Raw genomic sequence first — 23,224 nt, 5'->3', positions numbered from 1 at the left:
GTTTTTCATCTTCAAACTAAACTTGGGTCTTCAGCCGACAAAGTTTAAATCCCGTCTGGTTAGCGCGCTTCCCATATTGTTCACACATTAGGTCAGTAGGTGTAGAGTAGGCGGTCTTTTGTGGCTGTTCGAAAGCATTTGACAACATGAGCGCCTACACTACGAAAGCAATCCGGTCTAATGTGTTTTTGACTACCTCTGGAAGTGGTCGAAAGTGGACAAGCTCAAAACGCATTAGACCCTGTTTACACCTGTATTTAGCGTCGTCAACTTGTTATCCGCTCAACCAAAACTTAACACCAGGTGTAAACAAAGCCTAAATGTTGGTAGATGCGGCAACTGTTGGCACTTTACATCCGTTTTCTCTCCTAATCCGTGCTTGTATACTGTATTTTAATATAATATATAGCAGAATACCCAATACAGCTGTTCTCAGTTTCCATATTTTCTGTTAAAAAATTTTATGAGTATGATATAATGACTATATGATATATGACTAAATCTACATGTACACGTTAACCAGCAATCCAGAAAGTCGCTAATCCAGTGAGAGTCAGCCACTGTAGCTCCCTCACAAACCACCATTTGGGAAACCCTGTTGTACACCAATGAACAACTTACAACAGTAAGACTTGGAACGAAGGTGCTTTAAGAAAATAGGTTTAAATTAGATTTCATGTTGACCCTGGAAAACTCGAAAACTGCCACAATAGAGGCATTCAGAGGAAATGAATGTCACTATAATAACAGAAGATCTCTTATAGCAACCTATGAATTATGACAAATGCAGAACTTGACTTCTCCTTTTTGGTGCCTAGCTCAGATTGGCAGCCAGGCAGAACATGAATCGGCTAATGATAACTTAAGATGAATCTCTGTACCAAACAAGCACCGGAGTTGCAGGAATTTCTTCATCCATTTAAAAGGTGATTTCAACGCAACAGGCTGAATCAAACGGCATCAATTATGCACAAACCAATCTGGATTTTCAAATGAAACCTGCAGGACACCAGCTCTTTTCCCAGACACCAAACACACATTTGGCAGGCTAAATTGCTGTCTTGAAAACGTTCTCTCTCTCTACCACCCTTCTGGGCTGACACATGGGGTCTGGTTTAAAACCTAGTGATCTTCTTCCGGGGGCAGCATTTGAAAGCAGCACAGGCAAAAGATGTTCCAATAGTTGGGTACTTTAATTATGCTGAAAACACCTCACTTTTCACCATTTGTGAGGTAGCATCAACTATTTCCTTCCCTAGGAAAGCAATCTTTTTCACTGGTCTGTGAAAACATAAATCCAAGATGGTGAACTATCAGGGCCCCATGACTAATCGTATTTTTAATCATGATTTCAGCTTCTCTCGATTAATTAAGCATAATCATCTGCTGTTTATTTATCCTGAAAATGTTTTTTTTTTCTCCATTTGACATTTTCATTATCTTGCATTGGCAACAGCTTTGAATGATTGTGGTTGCCAAGAGTTTAAATCCCCCAAGCTTTTCTCTTAAAATAGTACATTTTCTGCCCAGTGTTTTACTTAATCTTCCCAAAATGTATGCTGGAGTTTAACAATCTCCACTGCAATATTCTGCTCATATGAAAGAGTAATTCAGTCAGTCTATGTTCCTTCACGAGGCCGCTTGTGCTTGTATTGTGACCAAATCTGCAAGTAAACCTTCTAGTGACGAACTGTAATAAATCAAAACAAGAATCTCGACTACATTGTTTGCAATTGTGGTTGCTGAATAAACCACTTTTATTGCAGCTTTTTTTATTGTAACCAAGCCCAGCTAACGACTTGTTGTGGAATGTGCCCATCTATGACGTGAAAGAAAATCAACATCTACTTTATCAGTGCGACTTTGTCCCCGCCCACTGGCGTGTTAGTGAGATGACGAAGAGAGAAGAGCAAAACAGGATCACTGGACTAAAAAATAACATCCTATGCTCCTAATGCTAAGATTGTGGTTATTTATTTTCAAAAATGTGAATGTCACTGTGGATTCTTTGGTAATTCACAATTAGTCGCAATTTCCGTGCAGGCTTTGCTAACAGACTTTTATTATATTAACTCGACAGTAATGCCACAACGTGCAAGTAACCGTGTTATTTCTAATGCCTGATCAGTGACCAGTGATTTCTGATAAGTAATGATTCATGTCCAGTCAGATGTTCTTTGTCCATGTGTCAGTAAATCAAACCAGTGACCAAATGGTCAACTTCACATCGTTTCTCTTAGTAGGATGAAAATAATCTGTTATTTAAACTGTGATTAAATTAAACATAGAAAGCGATCAAAGAACGCTCTCTTTGCAATCGCTGGAGCTATCAATCAAAAAGCACAAGTTTATCAGTGACTGAGTTCTGGGCTCAACAAATCTCTTATTTATATTGTGTTGGCACTGTTAGTTATGATGAAAGCATTCGTTAGTGTGCAGAAATTGAGTTGCAATGACAAGATCACTGCATTCATGCGCTCAACATGTCTGTGATCACCTACAATGCTCATCGCTGAGTTCAAAGTTCAAGTTTGGTGAACTTTGAGCTGCAAATTCGCATCATGTGAAGATGTGTGATAACCGATGTGATAACCGATATGTCGGCCAATCGATACGTCAGCCATTTTGAGTGTATTACAATTGAGACACTATTACAACAAAAAAGACCGCAGAGCATGACGTCATATCACGGCCAAAATTACTCAAAGTCTAGTATGACCGCGGCTTAAATATGCATGCGCATGATGTCACGGTTATCACGGTTTCGCATTTTTGTTGTTTACATGGAGACAAACCGAGATAACGGCATTGTTTTCAAAATTGTGGCCCCCAAAACGGCATTATTGTGTAAATAAAGGGCCAAAACACAAAAAGATTTCCGTTTTTAGTTAAAAATGGTGCCATGTAAATGGCCCCTGAGTTTCTTTGGGTCTTCCAAAAAGGACTGTCTGTTCTGATTTAACAGCCTTCCCCCACCCGTTGTGATTGTCAACGGCTTGGAGCGTGTCAGAAATGTAACAGCCCTTACCCTAATTAAAGGCTTTTTGGAGGCACTTTAAATACTACTGTAACTACACTTTGGTGTCCATTTTGCCGTAGCAGTTCAAGTCTGTGTAATCATGTTTTGCCCTTGCATTGTTTTGCCCTTCAACATAGTGAAACTCTTCCTGGCCTTACAACTACCTTTGTTTGAGGTTGAGCCAAAGCAGCTTTTCATGGATATAATTACAGGACTACAAACCAGGCGTTTCAGGAAAGTGTTGTTTCATACATTCAAGAAGCGTGTTTTCTTTGAGCAGGTAAAATGAAAGGTTCCGTTCATATAACTGACAGACAAAATTGTATACATGAGGATGCAGTGCATCGTCAATGCATCGTGATATTGAATTGAACCAAATCGATGGCATGATAATCGTATTCAAACCGAACCGTGAGACCAGTGTAGGTTCACACTCGAATCCATTTGGCGTGAACTTTGTGCTTTGTAACTTTGCAGATTGCTTACATGCACAAATAGCTACATTATACACCAAAGGAAAGGTGCAATCAAAAAAGCATATTAGGTGAACTTTAAGGTTTTACCAATCCTCTTAATGCCCTATCACCATGTAAACTATTAAAGCCTGCAATAGCATGAAAAGTAGCTCGTTTTGGTCGCAAATCTTGCATGCTACCATGATTTTCTGCAAGAAACAATGTAATTTGGGCCATTTGAACATTAAAATACACTTTAGATCTGGTATGAGCATCTTTCACTCACCCTGGACATTGAGCACTCTCTCCACGCTGACCTCTGGCATCCTCTTTTTGCGGAGTTCAGCTCTGATTCGGAAGACCTGGTCGGCGTAGGGCGAGACCACACCGATACTCCCCTCGTCCAGCTTCCCCCAGGCCACCGGCCACTTCTTCCTCATCTCCTCCACCCGCTCAACTATCTCAAACACCTGCACAGGGACGACAGAGCATTCTCAATGATAATGGTCCAATACACCCATACATCTAGTCAATCTGATATTAGGCCTGTTCGCACCAAATCTGGCACAGTCAAAACTATATGTAACAGATAAAACAACAACAACTCGTCAAAGGTAATGTCGGGGTTACCTCAGCGTTGTTGTAGTAAGCCGTGCTGTTCTTCTCTTGAACGTCTTCGCCACGGGCAGTGAAGAAGGTCAAAGGGTAGAAGTCCTTATGGGGCGGCTGCTTCCCGCTGGCCATCAGTTTGCCCTCGTAGAAGAGCTCAGACGTATAGCTGCAGTCAGCCAGAATACACAGTCAGCACAGACTACGCTAAAAAAGCCACCAGCTCCACATTAAACTATAAAGACCTCAAACTCCAAATGTGAAGCAAAAACACTAGATGATTTCAAATGCTGATAAATGTATTTATCATTGCAATGGGTTTATTAACACTCTGTATATATGCCACAATTACGCATTGGTTGAATTGGATATTACTCACTCAAACGTTCAACAGCACAATATATATGCAGATTATATGCAAAATGATTCGATAAAATCATGCAAATTTGAAGACACTCGTATCCATTTTAAATGAACAATCTGACACCAAAGCTCTCCAATCAAGGACGTTTTAGTCATTATTTCTGACTTCTCAAAAGTGAAGAGCACTGGGAGGCATCGGGAACAAGCGATCGGCGAATGGCTGAACACATCCACAACAGACAGGCACTCAATTTACAAAGCCTCAGCGCTGGTGCCAAAATGGCTCCCGCATGGTGTTCCATCTTTGCCTACCATCTTTTTCTGTTTTGTCAGATTTCAATCTCAAAACACACAGCTGTGACTTAACAGCACGCGTGTTACTTTTGCCATTGACTGCACCGTCTGATTGTGTGTATGTGGCTATAGACCTCAATTTATGCATGCAATGCCTTGTCTGTCCATGAGAAAAATTGTCTCATATTATATTTAAAACATGGATTGAAACTTATCCCAAGGACGGTTGTGTTTTATGTTTGGATACATTTACATAAAAGAATATAGCAGTGGGATTCAAAGTCCACACTGAAAATCTGTATTTCAATATATATTTTAAACATGGAAATACAGCTTAGCACTTCAAAAGAAAAAGTAAAACCAATAAAAGTTACGTGAAATGAATAAGAAATATGATTCTGCACTATTTCTAGTGCATTATTTAAATAAGCACATTGTTGACATGATAATGGATGTTCTTGTTTGCAAATTTTCATAGTTCATGAAGCTTGAGTACTGCTGTCATAAAAAAAAGAAAACTAAAATTCATTAAACACTTCACTATTATTATGTTGATGTAATTTGTGATTTTCAAAAAAAGGGAGAAAAAAATGCATAAATAGAAGCAATTTAACTAGTGGACTAGATTCCATTGCATTTTACTTTTGTATTTTAAGGCATTTTAATTGCTTTGCTATAAGAGAAGGTGTGTGTTTTTCCCATGTCCCCAGATATTTGTTGCTTTAATGAATATTCAGTCATAAATGTCAAAAGTACTCATTTTAACAAGGGAAATTAAACTGGGAAATCTTTTAGATTTGTCAAGTTTATGATGTTTTATCATCATATCATATGGGCAACATTATTCAGCCCTTTTTGGTGAATTTTCATGGTCAACCAATTTTAAAAACTACTAAAATACAGATTTGCTATTGACAATAGGGGCTGTCGCACCTGAGGAACCTTTTCATAGTTCCTAGAACTAATGGTGGAAGTACCCGGATTTTGGCGTGTTCGCACCGCAGGAACTAGGAACGATTTTAGTTCTAGGAACTCCTTTTGGGGGAATTAAATTAGCTTCTACTTCAGAGCAGTCTATTGCACAATAGGAACTACCAGTGATGTAAGTGTACACTCATTGGCTCAACGCACACGAAACACCAGCACCCGCCATTTTTAAAAAGCTGTGTGTACACAGATCATATATAGCCTATATATTTACTCCAGAAACTAACTCTACTACCTTTACGCCAAGGAGAAAATCCTACGCGACTTTGAGGGGACCAAGCTAAACATGATTATGTATTTCTGCTAAGCTAGCTAGCGACATTGGACAAAAAAAAAACACAGCAAACGCTAATATTTTTTCATATACTGTCTCCTTCCTTTGCATAACAGTTCTATCGTATAGGGTAAGACTAGTAAACAGATAAACTAATGAAGACGGAGAATGTGAGCACTGTGTGCTCTGGCGTTCTCAGAGCATTCAAAATAAATGTCCGCTGCCACGTCAAAATAAAAGTCACAACTACAAGCGTGGCTTACATCACTTTTGATTTCCTACTGGTGAAAATGCAACCAGAGCCCCGTTCCACCGAAATTACCTGGGAACAATTTGTCTAAGGACAAATCTTGTCCTCTGCATTAAAGGTTAATGAAGCCTGAACCTCGTCGGTCAATCAGTCATGTTCAGCACCCAAGTCCCACCCCCAAACGTTCTTGAACTTTGAAAAAGTACTACCTAGCGAGAAGGGACTTTTTGAGGGGGAAATGTTTACCCAGAACTTCATTTAGACCCTGGTCCCTGCGGTAAAAAAACACCAAAGTCCCTAGTTCCTGGGGTGGAAACGTGGCTCAAGAAAATGGCCCAAGGGGAACTTTTAGATTTCGGGGAACTGCCCTGGTGGCTAGTTCCTATAAGTAAGTTCTTATAACTACCCGGTGCAAAAGCCCCTGATAACATCACCAAGAAAATCCAGCTAATTTAGCCTTAAATTTCCACTATACTTCAACCTGTGAGACAGGGTGGAATATATATTTAAAAGGGCAATTTAGTATTTCTGGTGTTATTTTGGTATGATGAAATTTTGGTATTACCAAATTTGCTAATCTAATGTATTCTTGGTCTAGATTCAACACATTAAATGATGACAAATTCAAATGTACGGCCTTGGACATCAAGAAACATGGGAAAAATATTTTCTCCATTTTAAAAGTAGATGAGTCTATATATTTTGCTCTCCCAACCATGCGCCACTATTTGGTTGGTTGCTTTTTAACATCTAAATTTAGCATTTCTTTATACCTGCAGTCTCTGACCTTATGAGAATTGACATGAGCTTACGTCCTAGTAGATTAGAACCTCTGATTCATATCATACATATAATACACCAATCAGGCATAACATTGTGTTTTTGTTTGTCCCCCTTTTGTCAAAACAGCCCTGACACGTTGAAGCATGGACTCCACTAGACTCCTGAAGGTGTGCTGTGGTATCTGGCACCAATATGTTAGCAGCAGATCCTTTAAGTCCTGTAAGTTGTGAGTTGGGGCCTCCATGGATCGGACTTGTCTGTTCAGCACATCCCACAGATGCTCGACTGGATTGAGATCTGGGGAATTTGGAGGCCAAGTCAACACCTCAAACTCGTTGTGCTCCTCTAACCATTTTTTGCTTTGTGGCAAAAATTATCCTACTGGAAGAGGCCACAGGCACCAGTGAATACCGTTTCCAAGCGTTTGCAACAATGCTTAGGTTTGCTTTGGGAGGTGGACAGGGGTCAGCATGGGCACCCTGACTTGTCTGCTGCTATGCAGCCCCATACGCAACAAACTGCGATGCACTGTGAATTCTCACACCTTTCTATCAGAACCAGCATTAACTTCTTGAGCAATTTGAGCTACAGTAGTTCATCTGTTTGATCGGACCACATGGGCCAGCCTTCAGCCTTCGGGTCAGCCAAGACAATGAGTCTTGGCCTCCAATGACCCTGTCGCCAGTTCACCACTGTTCCTTCCTTGGAGCACTTTTGATAGATACTGACCACTGCAGACTGGGAACACCCCACAAGAGCTGCAGTTTTGGAGATGCTCTGTCCCAGTCATCTAGCCATCACAATTTGGCCCTTGTCAAACTCGATCAAATCCTTACGCTTGCCCTCTTTCCTGCTTCTAATCAACTTTGAGGACAAAATGTTCACTTGCTGCCTAATATAATAATCAGTGTTATTCAGTTCACCTGTCAGTGGTCATAATGTTATACCTGATCAGTGTATATATCTAAATAGAAACCAACCAAACGTTAAATGGAGAAAGACAGAAGCAGAACTGGAGAGAAACAAATGTAACAGTGAGAGACTGTGCGAGAGAGAGAATTTGTTGACCGATATGTAATTATCTCGGCAACAACACAGCCCTAATGTTTTGTGTGTTTGCATGTCTGCCTCTCCTCAGGAAGAGTGGTGTGAAAAAGTTCACACCTACTTGATGATTGCCTCATGGGAGCGGTAGTTTTCGCACAGCATGATCCTGCAGGGGTACTCGGATGGGTAATGCTCGTACAGCCGGTCCAGCAGAGACACGTGCAGATTCCTCTCCCGCGCAAACTCGCTGTACACAAACGGACTGAGCTGCAAGGGGACAGGACACCTCAGAGTCACGCTTACATGCGTTACACTACACACACACACACACAAGATCAGCGGCCTTTGGGTTCACTAACCTCAAGCCAGATGTAAATGTTTTCATTTCTGGATTAACGATTTCTTGAATCTAGTCGTTGACTGATGTATTGGCGAGTATTTAGCATTTTGACATGGTTGGCATCAACTGATAAAAAAGGCTTTTCTTGCGATCTTGATGTGTACAAATTTGTAATATTTGCAGGTAGGAAATATCCAGAAATTGAATCAAACACTTCATAGTCTTTACTGCATAATTTATAAATTAAATATAGATGCATTTTTATTAAAGCTACAAAAGTTATCCAGTTAAGAGCAGTGAGTGATTTCCTCTTTGTCTTTTATTCTTTGAATAACATTAATGACAGACGGCAGCAGGTTTATTAGGCTGCTGTCACTTTAAAAGCTGACGCACACGACCCGGATCTGACACGCATCCTATTTTCTCACAACTCATTACATTTATTTAAGACTTTATTTAACTAATTTAAGACTGTGCATACGAGGGCACTTAACTTTTGGCATTATTGGGTTTTTTTTATATAGGTTTTTGTCTGTTGAAGTGCTAAAGAATGCGGTGCTGGCGTACGTCTGCAGCGGCTTCCTGTGTGTGTCACAGGACTCCGGAGATTCACATTTGTGCGCCGGTGTCTTGTTGCACTTCAATTATTTAAATGCATTTGGATGAATAAGAGCGTGATCATATAATGTAACGTTAGCTTAAGTAATACGCTAACACGTTAATTTTGACAGCCCTAATTTTATGTTGTTTTAGTAATTTTATGTGCTTCGGGCTAGGGTTGTCCTTTTAATTTGTTTTTCTTGTTTAAAATATTGCTATATGGCTTTGATTAATTTTTATTTCCGTTTTAGATTTAGCAATTTTAGTACTTAAACTTTTTTAAACATTTCTAATTTTCATTTTTTTCAAGTACATTTTCCTTTATTTTATTTTGTTATATTCTATGTATTATTATTATTATTATTATTATTAGTAGTAGTATTTTTTTATCATGTTTAAAAAATGTTTTTAATTGTATTACATATTTTTTCCAGCTATATTTTTAATAGTTTTAGCGAACCACAACAATACTTTAGATAAAATATTTTTGGTTTTAGGAAATATTTAGCAAAAAATTAACTTATTCTGTTTTGTGTTCATCTATTCTGCTATCGATCACAGATATCAGCAACCCTTACTGGTTAACAACTACTAGAGAAATGACTGTCCATGACTATAACCATTGCTAACCAAAAGATTTGAGGCCATATGAGAGGAGGTACAGGTGGGGTATGAGATTAATTTTTAATGCAGCAGGAAGTGAGGGTGGCTGATGAGGTTTCTATGTAAGTGGCATTTAATTAGAGGCCCATTGGTTCCACTCAGGCTGAGGCGGTTCTTCATGGGCACCGGCCGCGCCGGAGTCAGATACTGACGTGACACTGTCTGCAGAATGAGAGCAGCGAGGAGAGACAGGATGTGACAGCAGCACTGAGAGCCTGCTGACCTGATCTCTGCTTTGAGCTCAGTCAAAGCCTTTTTATACACCAAGACGGTGCACTGCTATTATTTATGAAGGGGAGAAAGTGCAATTAATAAAAAGTGGCGGAATAATTTCCCACTTCTTAATAAAAGAGCAAATCACCAATTGGTAAAGTCATCACATGACTGCAGCTAGAAACAGTCAGACCAAGCGGCAACCTTCCTTTCTCTCTCTTGAAGACAACACGGAAGTGACTTAAACTGCAATTCATTGACTGGCCGCTAGAGACAGGCTCCAAAAGGGTGTTAAATCCATGTTAAAATGCCCAACTTTACAGCCTGGTACAAAAAGTGGTTTTGGTCTACACAGCTAATTTTGCCCTTCATGACAACTGTAAGGGTTTTTTTTTTTTTTTTTTTTACAAGTCACCCGTTTAAAATACATTAAGCCTTGAAGTTCTACGTAATTAAGGGAGTGGCCACTTGAGTGACAGGTGGATTGCCGTTGCTGTCACTACTAGCCGTTTGTCTATAATGCCTATTTTCGGTTATCCGGGAGTGACGCACTGCCATGATGGCGATGGCCAGCTTGGCCTACTTTGGGCTTCAAAAATGCTCTTCAGAATCCCACGGGTGTCGTCACGGACGCTACGCCCATTGTTTTATACAGTCTGTCTGACACGCACACGTGCTTATGACTGCACATTGGCTGGTCCAACCTGAAAAATTCATTTTTTTGTCATGATTTGAGTGTTAAAAAAATATTAATGGAGATAGTTGTTGTAAGATGATTTCAAATATGAAATGTAATCTTAAACTTGGGCGAACAGCTTTGGAGAATTTGATGTTTTCCCATTCAAAGTGATAGGAGCTGCACTTGCATGACTGAAATAGCTGCCAAAAGATGGCCGCCAAGTGAAATCACTTAATGTAAAGGGACTTCGGCTCAGCGTTAATAAGCAGAAATATTTTAATATTTTAAGTTGTGGTGTTGTAGTTAGTTTAGTCAAAATTCTTACAGTCTGTTTGGCAATTGTAGGGCCCTTAGAATTTTTTTATTTGTTTCCAAATTCTTTTCTTACTGATGATATATTTCTGGATTATGTTCTTTCCACTTAAATTTTTGTGGATTTTTTTCCCCCATTTAATTTTTTTTTCTGGATTATGATTTAAAGCGCAAATTTTTTTTTTAGTAATCAAAAAGTCAAATTAATTTAAATTATAAAATGTACCCGATTTAACAACAACTTATAATTTTGACAAAAATTTTATTTTTAAGGCCCTTATGAAATTTGTCATTTTTTCCCCAAATTTTTATTAAACTCCTTTTCCACCAGCGTTTTTGAAAAAAAGAAAAGAAAAAGGAGAGTTGTTTGCAAGTGATGTATTACTGGAGCAAACAGAGTCACTTTTAATTTAACATAGACTTTAGCAAAACTAATTCTCTGGTTTCCTGTTTTTAAGTCACATAAAGAGCCTTTGCAATGTTGTCATTCTCAGTGCTGATGTCATCACTCAGATACCTGCATATGGTCTCCTGCCAGTACGACTCGGGTGCTATTAGCGGCCAACGCCAATGGCATGATGGTCTCGCACTCCATGGCTTGGGCTGCCTCGTCCAACAGGATGTGTGTGAAGATCCCTTTGGAAACACGCATTTGGGAATGAAATATTAATTACATGGAGCTTCACAGGAGAAGGCATTAATAATAGATAACACACACACACACACACACACACACACACACACACACACACACACACACACACACACACACACACACACACACACACACACACACACGCAGCCATTAACTCATGGGAACAGATGTATAGTTTTTTTAGTGCAGACATGCGCGTGTGTGTGATTGATGGATAACTCTCAGATCTGTCAGGCTGATGCATCAAACCTTTACATTATATTCTCTGTTAATTTCCATGATACAAAACTAAACAACTTTATGTTTACACTAATATATTGATATTAATGCAACTTATTCGGCCATAAAGACAAAGTCTTTAAGCTCACCAAAGATGCATTTATTTGATCAGAAATAGAGTACAAACAGTAATATTGTGAGATATTAAAACAATATAAAATATCTATGTGAATATATTTTAAAATGCAGTTTGTTCCTGTGATCAAAGCTGTATTTTCAGCATGACTACTCCAGTCCCCAGTGTCACATGATCCTTCAGAAATCATTCTGATATGATGAATTGATTCATATGTTTTTCAGCAATATTTTCAAGTTTCTTTGATGAGTAGAAAGAAAAACAAACAGTATTTATTTGAAATGGAAATCATCTGTGATATTATAAACGTATTTACTGTCACTTTTTCATCTAATGTTTGCTTGCTGAAGAAAACTACTAATTTCTTTCCAAAACATTCTTACTGAACCCAAACTTTTGGATTGTAGTGTAAATATCAGCATTATATTTGCCCTGCAGATATCAGAGAAGCAAAAGAAAATATATTGGTAAATATTTATACGTTTTACTATATAATGGAGATTAAATATAGTTCAGAGAGTTAATTTAACGACAAATTGTGGAAAATTAGTTGATGTATAAGACAATCTAATTGGCCCCAAAGGCTGTTTGGCTGAAATGATGGTTCTCCTCTGAAATCAACCTCCCTCAATAGGCTTATTTGGACTATAAGATACAAAACACAAAATGTTTGTGTCACTGGAGGGAATAAGCTTCCAACTCTCAAAACACATAAGCACAATGCCAGAAATCAGCAGTAATGACTTCAAATGAACAGATAAGAAAAGAGGGGAGACGAACGGGAAAAAAAAACAGAAAAAAAAGACTACAGCATTGGGTGTTAATGATGCTGAGTGTGTCAGACAGGCGAGCCGGGTCTCTTAGCAACAGATGATCCTGTGCGCCGCAGACATATAGGAGGAAATTAGCCTTTCCTAATAAACTGTTGCGGACCCCGCTGCATCGCTCCTGCAGGAGGGGTTTAATGCAGCCATATCCAGCTGTGACGCGCTTCTGTTATGTCTTTCTGTTTTAATCGAATGTGTACAGATCTGAAAACTAGCTGCAAGCGATATCTTTAGCATGCCGAGAGTATGAGGGACGAAAGCAAGAAACTGAAGTTTTGCATTGTGTGTGAGAGAATGTGTGTGTGTTCTCACCTGGCTCCAGGTCAAGCTGACAGAGGTACTGGGATGTGCTGAGTGTGACCACAACCACACGGTGGCGCTCAACATCCTGTCGCGTGGGCATCTGGAAGGTGAAGTATGCTCCGGAGATCAGGCAGTACTGCTGCACCACTGGGTGGACCGTCTTCACCCAGCGGTTCCTGAAGTAAATCCTGAACAAACACAAAGTCCAACATTAAAGACGACCCATTATTTCTTGATTCTGATTCTGGGCTCTACTAGAATAGGTTGTCTTGCAAAAAACACACTACTTTCCCATATTTGTCCTTGCTGCAGCACTTTTCCTAGTCTGTCAGTAACGCTTTGATCAAGCACTTTGAGTGTGCTTGGAAAATGTCCCGCCTCTAACGCGAGTTTCAACACACTACTAACTAACTAACTCAACCTGGTCACGCTCATTTATTTAAATGAGGAATATTGTGACGTGTTTGTTCCCGGAAGAAAACAAGACTAAAATGTGTTTTAAGGAGTTCAGAAATATTGACACTGACACAAAGAACAACTCCCTTTGTCACTTTGCAGACCTTTTTTATGCTCAAACATCAACATTACACACTAAAGACAGTCGAACATGTAAAAAAGTAGAATAGGTTCTCTTTAAAGGGATAGCTCCCCCCAAAATGAACATTCGGTCCATAGAGAGATTTCGGTCCATACATTGAAAGTCCATTCTACCAAAACTTATTGTAAAAAGGAATCCATTTGAATCTTCAATCTTCTGAAGAGACTTGATCGCTTTATATGATGAATTTATTTTAACAAATTTGACATATAAACGATGAACGACACTCACACATAGAGCACATCAAATATGGTAAACGGAAGCTCAAACATACTTGAAGTGAAACTGGCAACAACCCAAAACGCCATAGCAACTGCATAGCAATGCCCTGGCAACCACCCACACCACCACAGCGGCAAGTTTGTACAGAAAGCACAACTTGTATGATCTTTATAAAAAGCAAACATCTAGCAGTTAATATATTTCCCATCCATGCAGCCCTGGTTACCTCAGCAAAAAAGTTGTTTCCGAGGCGAAGAAAGTTATTACATTTTGATGAAAGATAAAGAAACCAAACATTTTTATTAAAACAGCATGCACTGATAAACTGTGCACAATAATGCCAGGGTGATTCATCGACAAATTCATATCATTTTGTCTATACAGGCCAAAATGCAAGATCCCAAATCAGAGACAACGGCGTAACAGACTCGTGTGGGTGGTGTGCCAAAGGAACCTTGAACTTTGAGAAAAACAAGATTTTAAAATAATCTGGATGACTAACGTCATCAAAATTGCATAACACATTTCCTTCCATGACATGCAGTTTTCAAATTTTTCAAGTGAAACCTAGATGCCAAGTATTGCGTCCAATCACCATTTAGAAAGTCATCCCTGTACCTCATTCTTTAGCTAGTCACACATTATTCAGTGCCAAGTCAATAAGATTTTTAATAAATAAATAAATAAATAAATAAATAATGTATCAATACCAATGTAATATCCTCATTGTTATTTTAGTATTATTTATACGACTAGAGTATTCATTAATATTCATTTTTATTTTTATATCTTCAGTTTTCATTTTTGTTTAAAAGGTATTTTTGTTGTGCTTTTGTCTTTTTTATATATTTTCACTTTTCTTTATTTTTATTTCCATTGTAGTAATTTTAGTAAAAAAAAAATAATTATTTCAGCTTTATTTCAATTAATTAATGTAATACTTTTAGTTTTAGTTAAAGGGGTCCTATTATGACCCTTTTCACAAGATGTAATTTAAGTATCTGGGGTCCCCAACTTGTGAAATGACAAGTTCTGAATTTATGCAAATGAGTTCCTGCTCCCCGCCCCCTTTCCAGCTCGTGCTTCGGATACTCCAGCAACAACAGAATCTGGAGAATGTCACGCAGCCAGAATGTCAGAAATTGTCAGTAGCGGTGATCGACCTTACATGTTGGAACCATATTCGGACGCTGATGGAGGTTACATCTTTTAGAATGCAACTGGACATTTCTGAATGGTTAGTGGATGAATTTATGTAGTTGTTGTAGAGTTAAGTTGAACTAGCATGTCACGGTAATCTAAAAATCTTTCAGAAACAACTTTTGTGCAAATCCAGCGTAGAACTGACCATGAAGCAGTCTGGTGTAAAATGATATGCGCAACTATATAACACTTTAACAAATTTCTTCGGCACATTTCCTTCATAAATGAAATTCAATCAGTGTGTCCTCAGTGGCTCAGATGCCGGGAGTCAATGGAGACTCTTATGTTTGTTGGTACAGGAAACAGAAATGACGGACTGTTGCGGCTCACTCAGGGCGGGAGCGAGGCAAATATGGGCTTCCCCCTCCTCGTATGCAAGTGTAAAGGTAAACCTGGAACCGCTCTTTTGGAGACGGTTTATGATTTATGGTGATTATAAAAAAAAGGAGTGGGTGGATTTTTACCATTATAGGCTGGTTGTTTACACACACTGTAACCTTATAAAAGTCAATTTTGCATAAAAGGTCCCCATTAACAAGAACACTGGCTTTTCTACAGTGCGTTCCACAGTCAAACTAACTGTGCCTGAAATATTGGTGTGTGGCTATTGTGAAAATTACAAGACACTGTTCAGAAAGACAGTGTTTTTTCACAGATTTAAACTTTAAATATTTAACTTGAAATGTATACTATATTTCAGACCTGCAAACTCCTCAAAATAAAAAAGGTGACAGTGTCGCGAGCCCGGGGGGGGGGGGGGGGGGGGGGGGGTTAAGGGGGGGATGTATGCAAATGACACATTTCTGAGCGTGACTTAAAGCTACACTGTGTAACTTTTTTAGTCTATTCTTAGCTAAAAACACTTAAGTTCTTTCAAAAATATATGTGCTCATTAATGTATATTTACTTCTTTCAAGTAATAAAGTATTCTCGTAAGTTTATAATATGCCATTGAAAATACATAAGGTAATGGGATCTAACGGTGGTCGCCATGTTGCCCCTCCATCTTGAAAGTACATTAGCCAAAGAGGGACATACCCGTAAATTCAAGCTTCGCTTTTCGCGTTTTAACTGGTTTTATGGCACTGTACAAAATTCTCTGCCTCGCGCATGTGCGCGTCAACTTGTTCAGACTTGTCTGGTGCATGTGCAGAGAGTTTTCATCTCAGCAGCGTCCAGTAACAGAGTTATACGGAGTTTTCCTGGCTTGTTTATTCCTCAAAAGTCTGTTTTTCCTTGTGTGGTATTTCTGTGCGTTAATAATTCCGTAAGTAATAATAGTTATTGTCATTGTAGATGTGTTTCAGAGTGTGTCATCAATTCAGTTGATGTCACCTCAGAAGTATTTTTGTGTCAACATACAATAGCATAACGCTCACCTATTTGAATAATCATTCAGTTATTTTGTTATCAACAATGTTTATTCGTTTTTAGAAAATATTTGCTTGTAATGTATGTTGATGGAAATATGTATCAGGTCTGATCGGCATATTAACAATTGTTATACAGAGCGCACTGCAGTGCTAACGTTAAAGCGGCGCACACACTTTTGTAACCGGACACCGCTTGTTAGCAGCAGCGGCAGCTCAGCTCCTTTTAATGCAGCTGCATTTAGCGCCTATATATGGTACAATAAGCTCTGGTTTACGGTTACATTATACAAATGTAACGTATAAGTATAGTTATTCAGTTCTTAACTGTGTATGTATATTTACCATCCTTATTTGTTCTCTCACAGAAACCACATTTATGTACATACCCACGCAAACCTGTTTATGCCTTGCAATTGGATGACTGAATAAACATTACTATCATCAAAGTTCACTCTGGATTAGCTGCAGTTCTTTCTAGCCGAATAATTAGGCCAGATGAGTTCCAACCATCCCACTGCGCACAGAATATCCCACAGGCACCGTGTCGAATGTGGACGAGGTCGAACTGGAAGCCATGTTAATCTTGGACTAAATCGGCCACCGTAGGAGTTGAAACGAAATCGGAATTGAGAGGAACAGAAACTAAAATTCACTGGATGGTCATATACCTTTTCACCACTAGATGGGGGAAAATATCACACAGTGTAGCTTTAAAGAGAGTGACACATTTAATATTTAAAAAATGATTTTATTTACAACACGGAAACACCTGGAACTCAAGGAAGTGTTGTGACGCATGACAAAAAATAAAAGACTGACAGCAGAGGTGTTACACAAAACTGACGGTTCGGTACGTACCTCAGTTTTGAAATCATGGAGTTCGGTACAGCAGTTTTACAAAATTGCTTTTTAGATTTAACAGTTGTTTACTGAAGAAGAAAAAAAGTGTCTGTCCTTGAATTAATTAAATTATATCTAAAAGTGTATTGAAGATATTGCTGTAAACTATATAGGGAGCCCTTACTTGCACATTAATATTAAAGGTTAACAAAATAGAGCCCAAACTATTCAGTTGCTATTTATTTTTAGGTATAATAATCAACACTCAAATAACACATTGTATGCAAACATGTAAACTTCACATAAGGCAGTTTTTGCATTAACTTCTAAATCTAATTATAAAATAGTTTTCTTCTCCAATTTGTTGTTAAAGTATAATAATTTATACACAGTGTCTGTCATTTTCATGACAGGTTTATTTAACATGCATGAAATAATCAAGACATCACTAACAGGTTAAGTAAAATGTAATGAATATATAGGCTAATATAGAGCTTGGATTTAGTGAAAGAGTTGATTTCTCTAGTGTATAAAATTCTGTGCACACTGAATGACTGCCTGAGGTAATTATGTGATGCTAACGTTATGGTTTAGTTTACAAGCAGTTATATTGACGTCATTGAAACACTGATTTGGCGATTACACCACATATATACATGACAGTAAGTTGTAATGTATCCTCAGCATACCTTCATTCATGTTTATTCTTTAGTAAGAGATGATCGATCGCCTTCACAGATGATCGCATTCACGCGCGGCTGCTTGAACTGTGATCATGAAGTGACCAGTCACGCCATATATAGAGCGTCAAAACGGCATTTATCGTTTGAATCTCGTGATAAAATGGACTGAATACTTAATATGTTCGTGTGGGAACTTGGATTGAAGTGTGTTCCGCGCTTCAAACAAGCCGACTGTGAACTGTTAAAGATTCGGTACCGGACCATTCGGTAACGTTATACGCGTGCACTGAACCTACCCCCCCCCCCCCCCCCAAAACAAAAACTCTCCGGTTCTACGCGATTCACGTAAATGACCCAATTGACCAAGAAAACGGCGATTGTCGCCGAAAAGCGACAAGTTTGCAGGTGTGATATTTATAATGAAAAGTTGGTATTGTGATAATCTTACACCACTCCAGATGAGTGGTGAGTGTTACCTGAGAGGTCGTGCGTGTGGATTGCCAGCCTCCACGTATGGATGAAGGTAATCTTTAATGTACAGATCTGCGGCGCTGTTTGAATGTGTACAGATCAGAACCCTGGAAGAAAGAGAAAACAACCATCATTAGCACTCTTTGAGACAAAGCTGCTTTAATCAGTACAAAACCCAGCTAAATGTCTCTGTTCTTCCAGACTCTTTTCTCATGATTAGCAAGGAATGTTTCAGGATCGATACAAGTTAAGCTTTATTGACAACATCTGTGCAGTGCTGTTTTCACCACAGGAAATTTCGAGTCGTCACTCTATAAACAAACACAAAAATGGTTTCCACTTACAATGGAAGTCTATGGGGCAAGACATTCTGGAGGAAGTAAAAAATGTCCACAGACAAAGTGAGTAAGCAATTCTATCACACTAGTCTCGTGTTAACAAGTATTAAAGGGGACATGAACTGAGAAAACAAATTTTCCTTGAGCTTTTAACATACAAGAGGTAATCATACTATAAGAATATCCTGCAAGTGTAAACTTCATTGTTAGTCCAAAAACAGCATTTATTGTAACCAAGCCCAGCGAATGACTTGTTGTGGAATGTGCCTATAATAGATTGGTGAAAGACCGCCCCTGCAGAAGAAAATCAACGACTAATTCATCATTGCAACTTTGGCCCCGCCTACTGGCGTGTTAGTGAGATGACGAGGAGAGAAGAGAGAAACAGGATCACTGGACTGCAAATAACATTACCTTCCAACTGTTTTTTTTTTTCTAACAATGTTAATGTCTCAGTTGAGCATTATTTATTTGTATAGATTTCCATTGTTTCTTGCTTTGTTTTTACCCTGGGATAAGTGGAAATGATTCCCTGAGGTAAATTTGTGTAAGGCTGACCCAGCAAAATGCGTTTTCCTGCTCACCGTGAATCAGGCTGCTTGAGGATGTGTTTGACAGCCTGGGCCAGCGTGAAGGTCTTGCCCGTGCCGTAGGGTCCGATGATGAGCACCGGCGGAAGGTTGATGGAGAGGGGGGTGGTGATTGCCAGAATAGCCTCCTTCTGCTTGGCATTCAGACGGGGATCCAGCTGCTCATCCCACTGCCTGTGGCACCGGAGGAAGAACTTACACGGGCTACAAACGCACGAATGCGCCCTGCCAATGCAGCTGCCACTCACAGAGATGTCTGTGAGTGAACTAGAGCTGCTGGACAAGCAGATATTATTCATGTCCTGTGTCATTTTAGGAACAAAAGACTTTTTATCTCACAACTCAAGCAAATTCTGACAATTGCATGATATAAATGTTAACTGTTGCAAGAAATAAAATTCAGTGTACTCTCTATTGCAAGAAAAAAAAAATCTGAATTACAAATTGTTAACTCGCTATAGTGAGAAATTAACTAAGAATTACAAGATGTTAACTTGCTATTGTGAAAAATAAACTCAGAATTGTGCTAAATAGGCTAAACTCAGAATTGCAAGAAATACTAAGAATTACAAGAAATTAACTTGGAATTGCAAGAAATGAACTCGGCATTGGAAGAAAAACTCAGAATTATGAAAAAAAGGATAAAATTGTGAGAACCTCAGACTTGCAAGAAAAAAACGTTGGCAATAACCAAAAAGAAAATGAAGGAAAAAAAAAGTTAGAATTGTAAGAAATAAACTCAGAATTATGAGGAAAAAAGTTAGAAATGCAAGATATGAATCAGAATCGGGAGAAATAATATTAAAATAAATGGAGCAATACCAATTTAGGAATTGGGGGCAGGGTTATGGGAAAGAAGTCAGACTTGCGAGATATAAACTCAAAATTGCAAGAATTCTGAATTATGTGAAAAAAAGTCAGAATTGCGATATGTAAATTCAGAATGGCGAGATATGAACTATAAGAAAAAAGTCAGAATTGCAAGATATAACATCAGAATTGCGTTATATCATATATATATATTTTTTTTATTCAGTGGCAGACACAAACTTCCATATAAAAGTGTGTAAATCATTCCACTTATAAAGGCAATGGAGTTTTAGTTGGATGAGGAACTAGGAGGGGGGTGTGTGTGTGTGTGTGAGAGTGTAAAGTCACTCATTTGGGTCTTTGCGTGTGCTCATACCTGTTGGGACTCCAGGGTATTGTGGGAGTGAGGCTGACATCTGGAAACAGGATACTGTTATCTCTGATGCGATCCAGAGCGTAGTGCATCTCACACAGAGGAAGTCTGTTCAACTGAAACTGCAGCTCCACCTTGCATCCAAACACACACAAACACACCTGCTGTTCAAACAGACTCTGCCGAGACGTTCTGTATTTATTTGCACTTTTTTTTTTTTAGCAGCGCCTGCCATGTGCTACAGACAACACACCTCAAACAGACGACTGAAAATGCCTTTTACAGAAATGAACCCTTATAGGACTTTTTGGCCATACACAGCAATTATAATTATAATCAATTATCATTGCACTTGACTTGGCTTGTTTCAAAACCAATGTAACGTTCTGGGACAATTTTACACTCATTTAAGGAACAGTGTCAAATGATCATACATGGCAACAAAAGCCCAGCCCACACAGGGATTCCACGAGACAAAAGGATTCAATACTAAATGTGTGTAATGCTGGAGGGAACAGTGATAAATGGGATCTGTTAGATGGAGTAAAAAGGGTAAATTAGGCCAAATCCAGCTCTTTGTAGGGCAGCCTGCTGCTTGGTGACAGCGTCTCTGGGGTTTCTGCCATCTCAACTCAATTTACAATAGTGAATGGCATAAACGCTGCTTAAACTATTCCCTTACATACACTTTATTGACAATAGTATGGGGACACCCCTGAAAATCAATGAATTCATGTGTTCCAATCACTTCCATGGCCACAGGTGTATAAAATCAAGCACTAGGCTTGCAGACGCTTCTACAAACATTTGTGAAAGAATGGGTCGCTCTCAGGAGCTCAGTGAATTCAAGTGTGGTACTGTGATAGGTTGCCACCTGTGCAATAAGTCCATCCGTGAAATTTCCTCACTACTAAATATTCCACAGGCAACTGTTAGAGGTATTATAACCAAGTGGAAGCAATTGGGAACAACAGCAACTCAGCCACGAAGTGGTTGGCCACGTCAAATCACAGAGCGGGGTCAGGCGGTTGCCATGAGAACGGTACTTGTCTGACTGCATTGTGCCAAGTGTAAAGTTTGGTGTAGGGGTGATTATGGTGTGGGGTTGTTTTTCAGGGGTTGGGCTTGGCCCCTTAGTTCCAGTGAAAGGAACTCTTAATGCTTCAGCATACCAAGACATTTTGGACAATTTCATGCTCCCAAAGTTGTGGGAACAGTTTGGGGATGGCCCCTTCCTGTTCCAACATGACTGCGCACCAGTGCACAAAGCAAGGTCCATTAGACATGGATGAGCAAGTTTGGTGTGGCGGGACTGGCCTGAACAGAGTCCTGACCTCAACCCGATAAAACACCTTTGGGATGAATTAGAGCGGAGACCAACATCAGTGCCTGACCTTACAAATGTGCTTCTAGAAGAATGGTCAAAAATCCCCATAAACACACTCCTAAACCTTGTGGAAAGCCTTCCCAGACGAGTTGAAGCGGTTATCAACTCTATGGGTCAACTCCATATTAAACCCTACGAATTAAGAATGGGATGTCATTAAAGTTCATGTGCATGTAAAGGCAGGCGTCCCAAAACTTTTGACAATATAATGCATCTCTGGCACATCTCTCTATGACATGATAACTGAGACTAGGGTGAGCGACATTGACAAAAAAAGGATATCTCAATGTTTTCTAGGATTGTATCTATACTGACAATTAGGCGATATTTTGCTGTGTGTTTATTGTGCTGGTACCTTGGCAGGTTTAGGACTGCCGTGGCCAGCTGACTCCTAAAGTTTGATATTCCTCATATTCTGTGTGTTGGGCAGTTCACAGCAATGACAAAAATCATCTTTTCCTATAAGTTACTGGTCCTAATTGAATGATGCTATAATATACCTGTAGCTCCTGATCCGCCACCAGTCCCAGCTCATCACAGCAGTCTTTACAGATCCGCAGGAAGATGTAGTCTTTCGTTTTTTCTTCAATCAGGGCCTCGTAGACACGCTCCTTGGCTCCAGCTGTCTGGTTCTGACCCATCCGCTCCTTGAAGACAGGCAGCAGCAGCACAGAGTTGACCTTTGTCATGACTAGCCGCCCAGCTAGCGTATCTTCAGACAGCGTCTCGGTCAGCTTGAAGCGTGCAAACAGCTGTCCGTTCTGAGCATACTTAGCGCCGCCAGAAATGCCAGTCAACATAAAGCTTGTGACCAGCTGCAGGTTAACCTTGATGTTGAACCTATGAAGAAAAGCAGCACATTTAGGAAAGCACCATTTCGTAACTTGGGATAACCGTTCGTCAGTTACTGTGTATCACTGTGCAGCACTTATAGAGTCCAACTACTGACCTTACATGTCAAGAGCTATAAGGAAGAATAATACATCAATAATTAATCAATATTTAACAAAATCTGATGTAAAACCCCCTACACGTTCCATCTTCCATTTAACTTCCACAAACAATGCTCACTTGCTTTTACAAACAAGACCACCAATGACCTCTAGTGGTAACACATTGGAATTACCATAAAGACTATTGAATAACATTTCAGAAATTCTGCCCTAAATAAACAATTTGATGCAAATTTCAAGTGTGCAAAGCTTTTATCACCCCTTCAGGAAACAAAGCATTCACAAATTACCCACTTGTAGATCTGACAAAGCTTGAAAGGTTTATTGCATGAAATCTTTAAAATAAAAATGTCCT

At 39.2% G+C, this 23,224-nt stretch overlaps 1 protein-coding gene across 6 annotated transcripts in view; it reads right to left on the bottom strand.

Annotated features, from left to right (window-relative positions):
* helz (helicase with zinc finger) overlaps positions 1 to 23,224 on the bottom strand; it is an 85,849-nt gene that overhangs the window by 33,970 nt on the left and 28,655 nt on the right. For 2 of the 6 annotated variants that reach the window (XM_079832801.1, XM_079832799.1), the window contains 9 exons: positions 22,417 to 22,756; positions 20,533 to 20,663; positions 19,341 to 19,622; positions 18,424 to 18,525; positions 13,038 to 13,216; positions 11,406 to 11,524; positions 8,203 to 8,348; positions 4,105 to 4,252; positions 3,761 to 3,944 (listed from right to left, as the gene is read on the bottom strand). In XM_079832801.1, coding sequence (XP_079688927.1) covers positions 3,761 to 3,944; positions 4,105 to 4,252; positions 8,203 to 8,348; positions 11,406 to 11,524; positions 13,038 to 13,216; positions 18,424 to 18,525; positions 19,341 to 19,622; positions 20,533 to 20,663; positions 22,417 to 22,756 — 1,631 coding nt within the window. The remainder of the gene's footprint in view (positions 1 to 3,760; positions 3,945 to 4,104; positions 4,253 to 8,202; positions 8,349 to 11,405; positions 11,525 to 13,037; positions 13,217 to 18,423; positions 18,526 to 19,340; positions 19,623 to 20,532; positions 20,664 to 22,416; positions 22,757 to 23,224) is intronic. The other 4 variants (XM_079832802.1, XM_079832800.1, XM_079832804.1 and 1 more) reach the window with 2 other exon arrangements.

The sequence above is a fragment of the Gobio gobio genome (assembly GCF_949357685.1).
Source record: "Gobio gobio genome assembly, chromosome: 1".
NCBI classification, from domain to species: domain Eukaryota; kingdom Metazoa; phylum Chordata; class Actinopteri; order Cypriniformes; family Gobionidae; genus Gobio; species Gobio gobio.
Note: the sequence above shows the minus strand (reverse complement) of the source record. Positions and strands in the feature narration are given on the sequence as shown.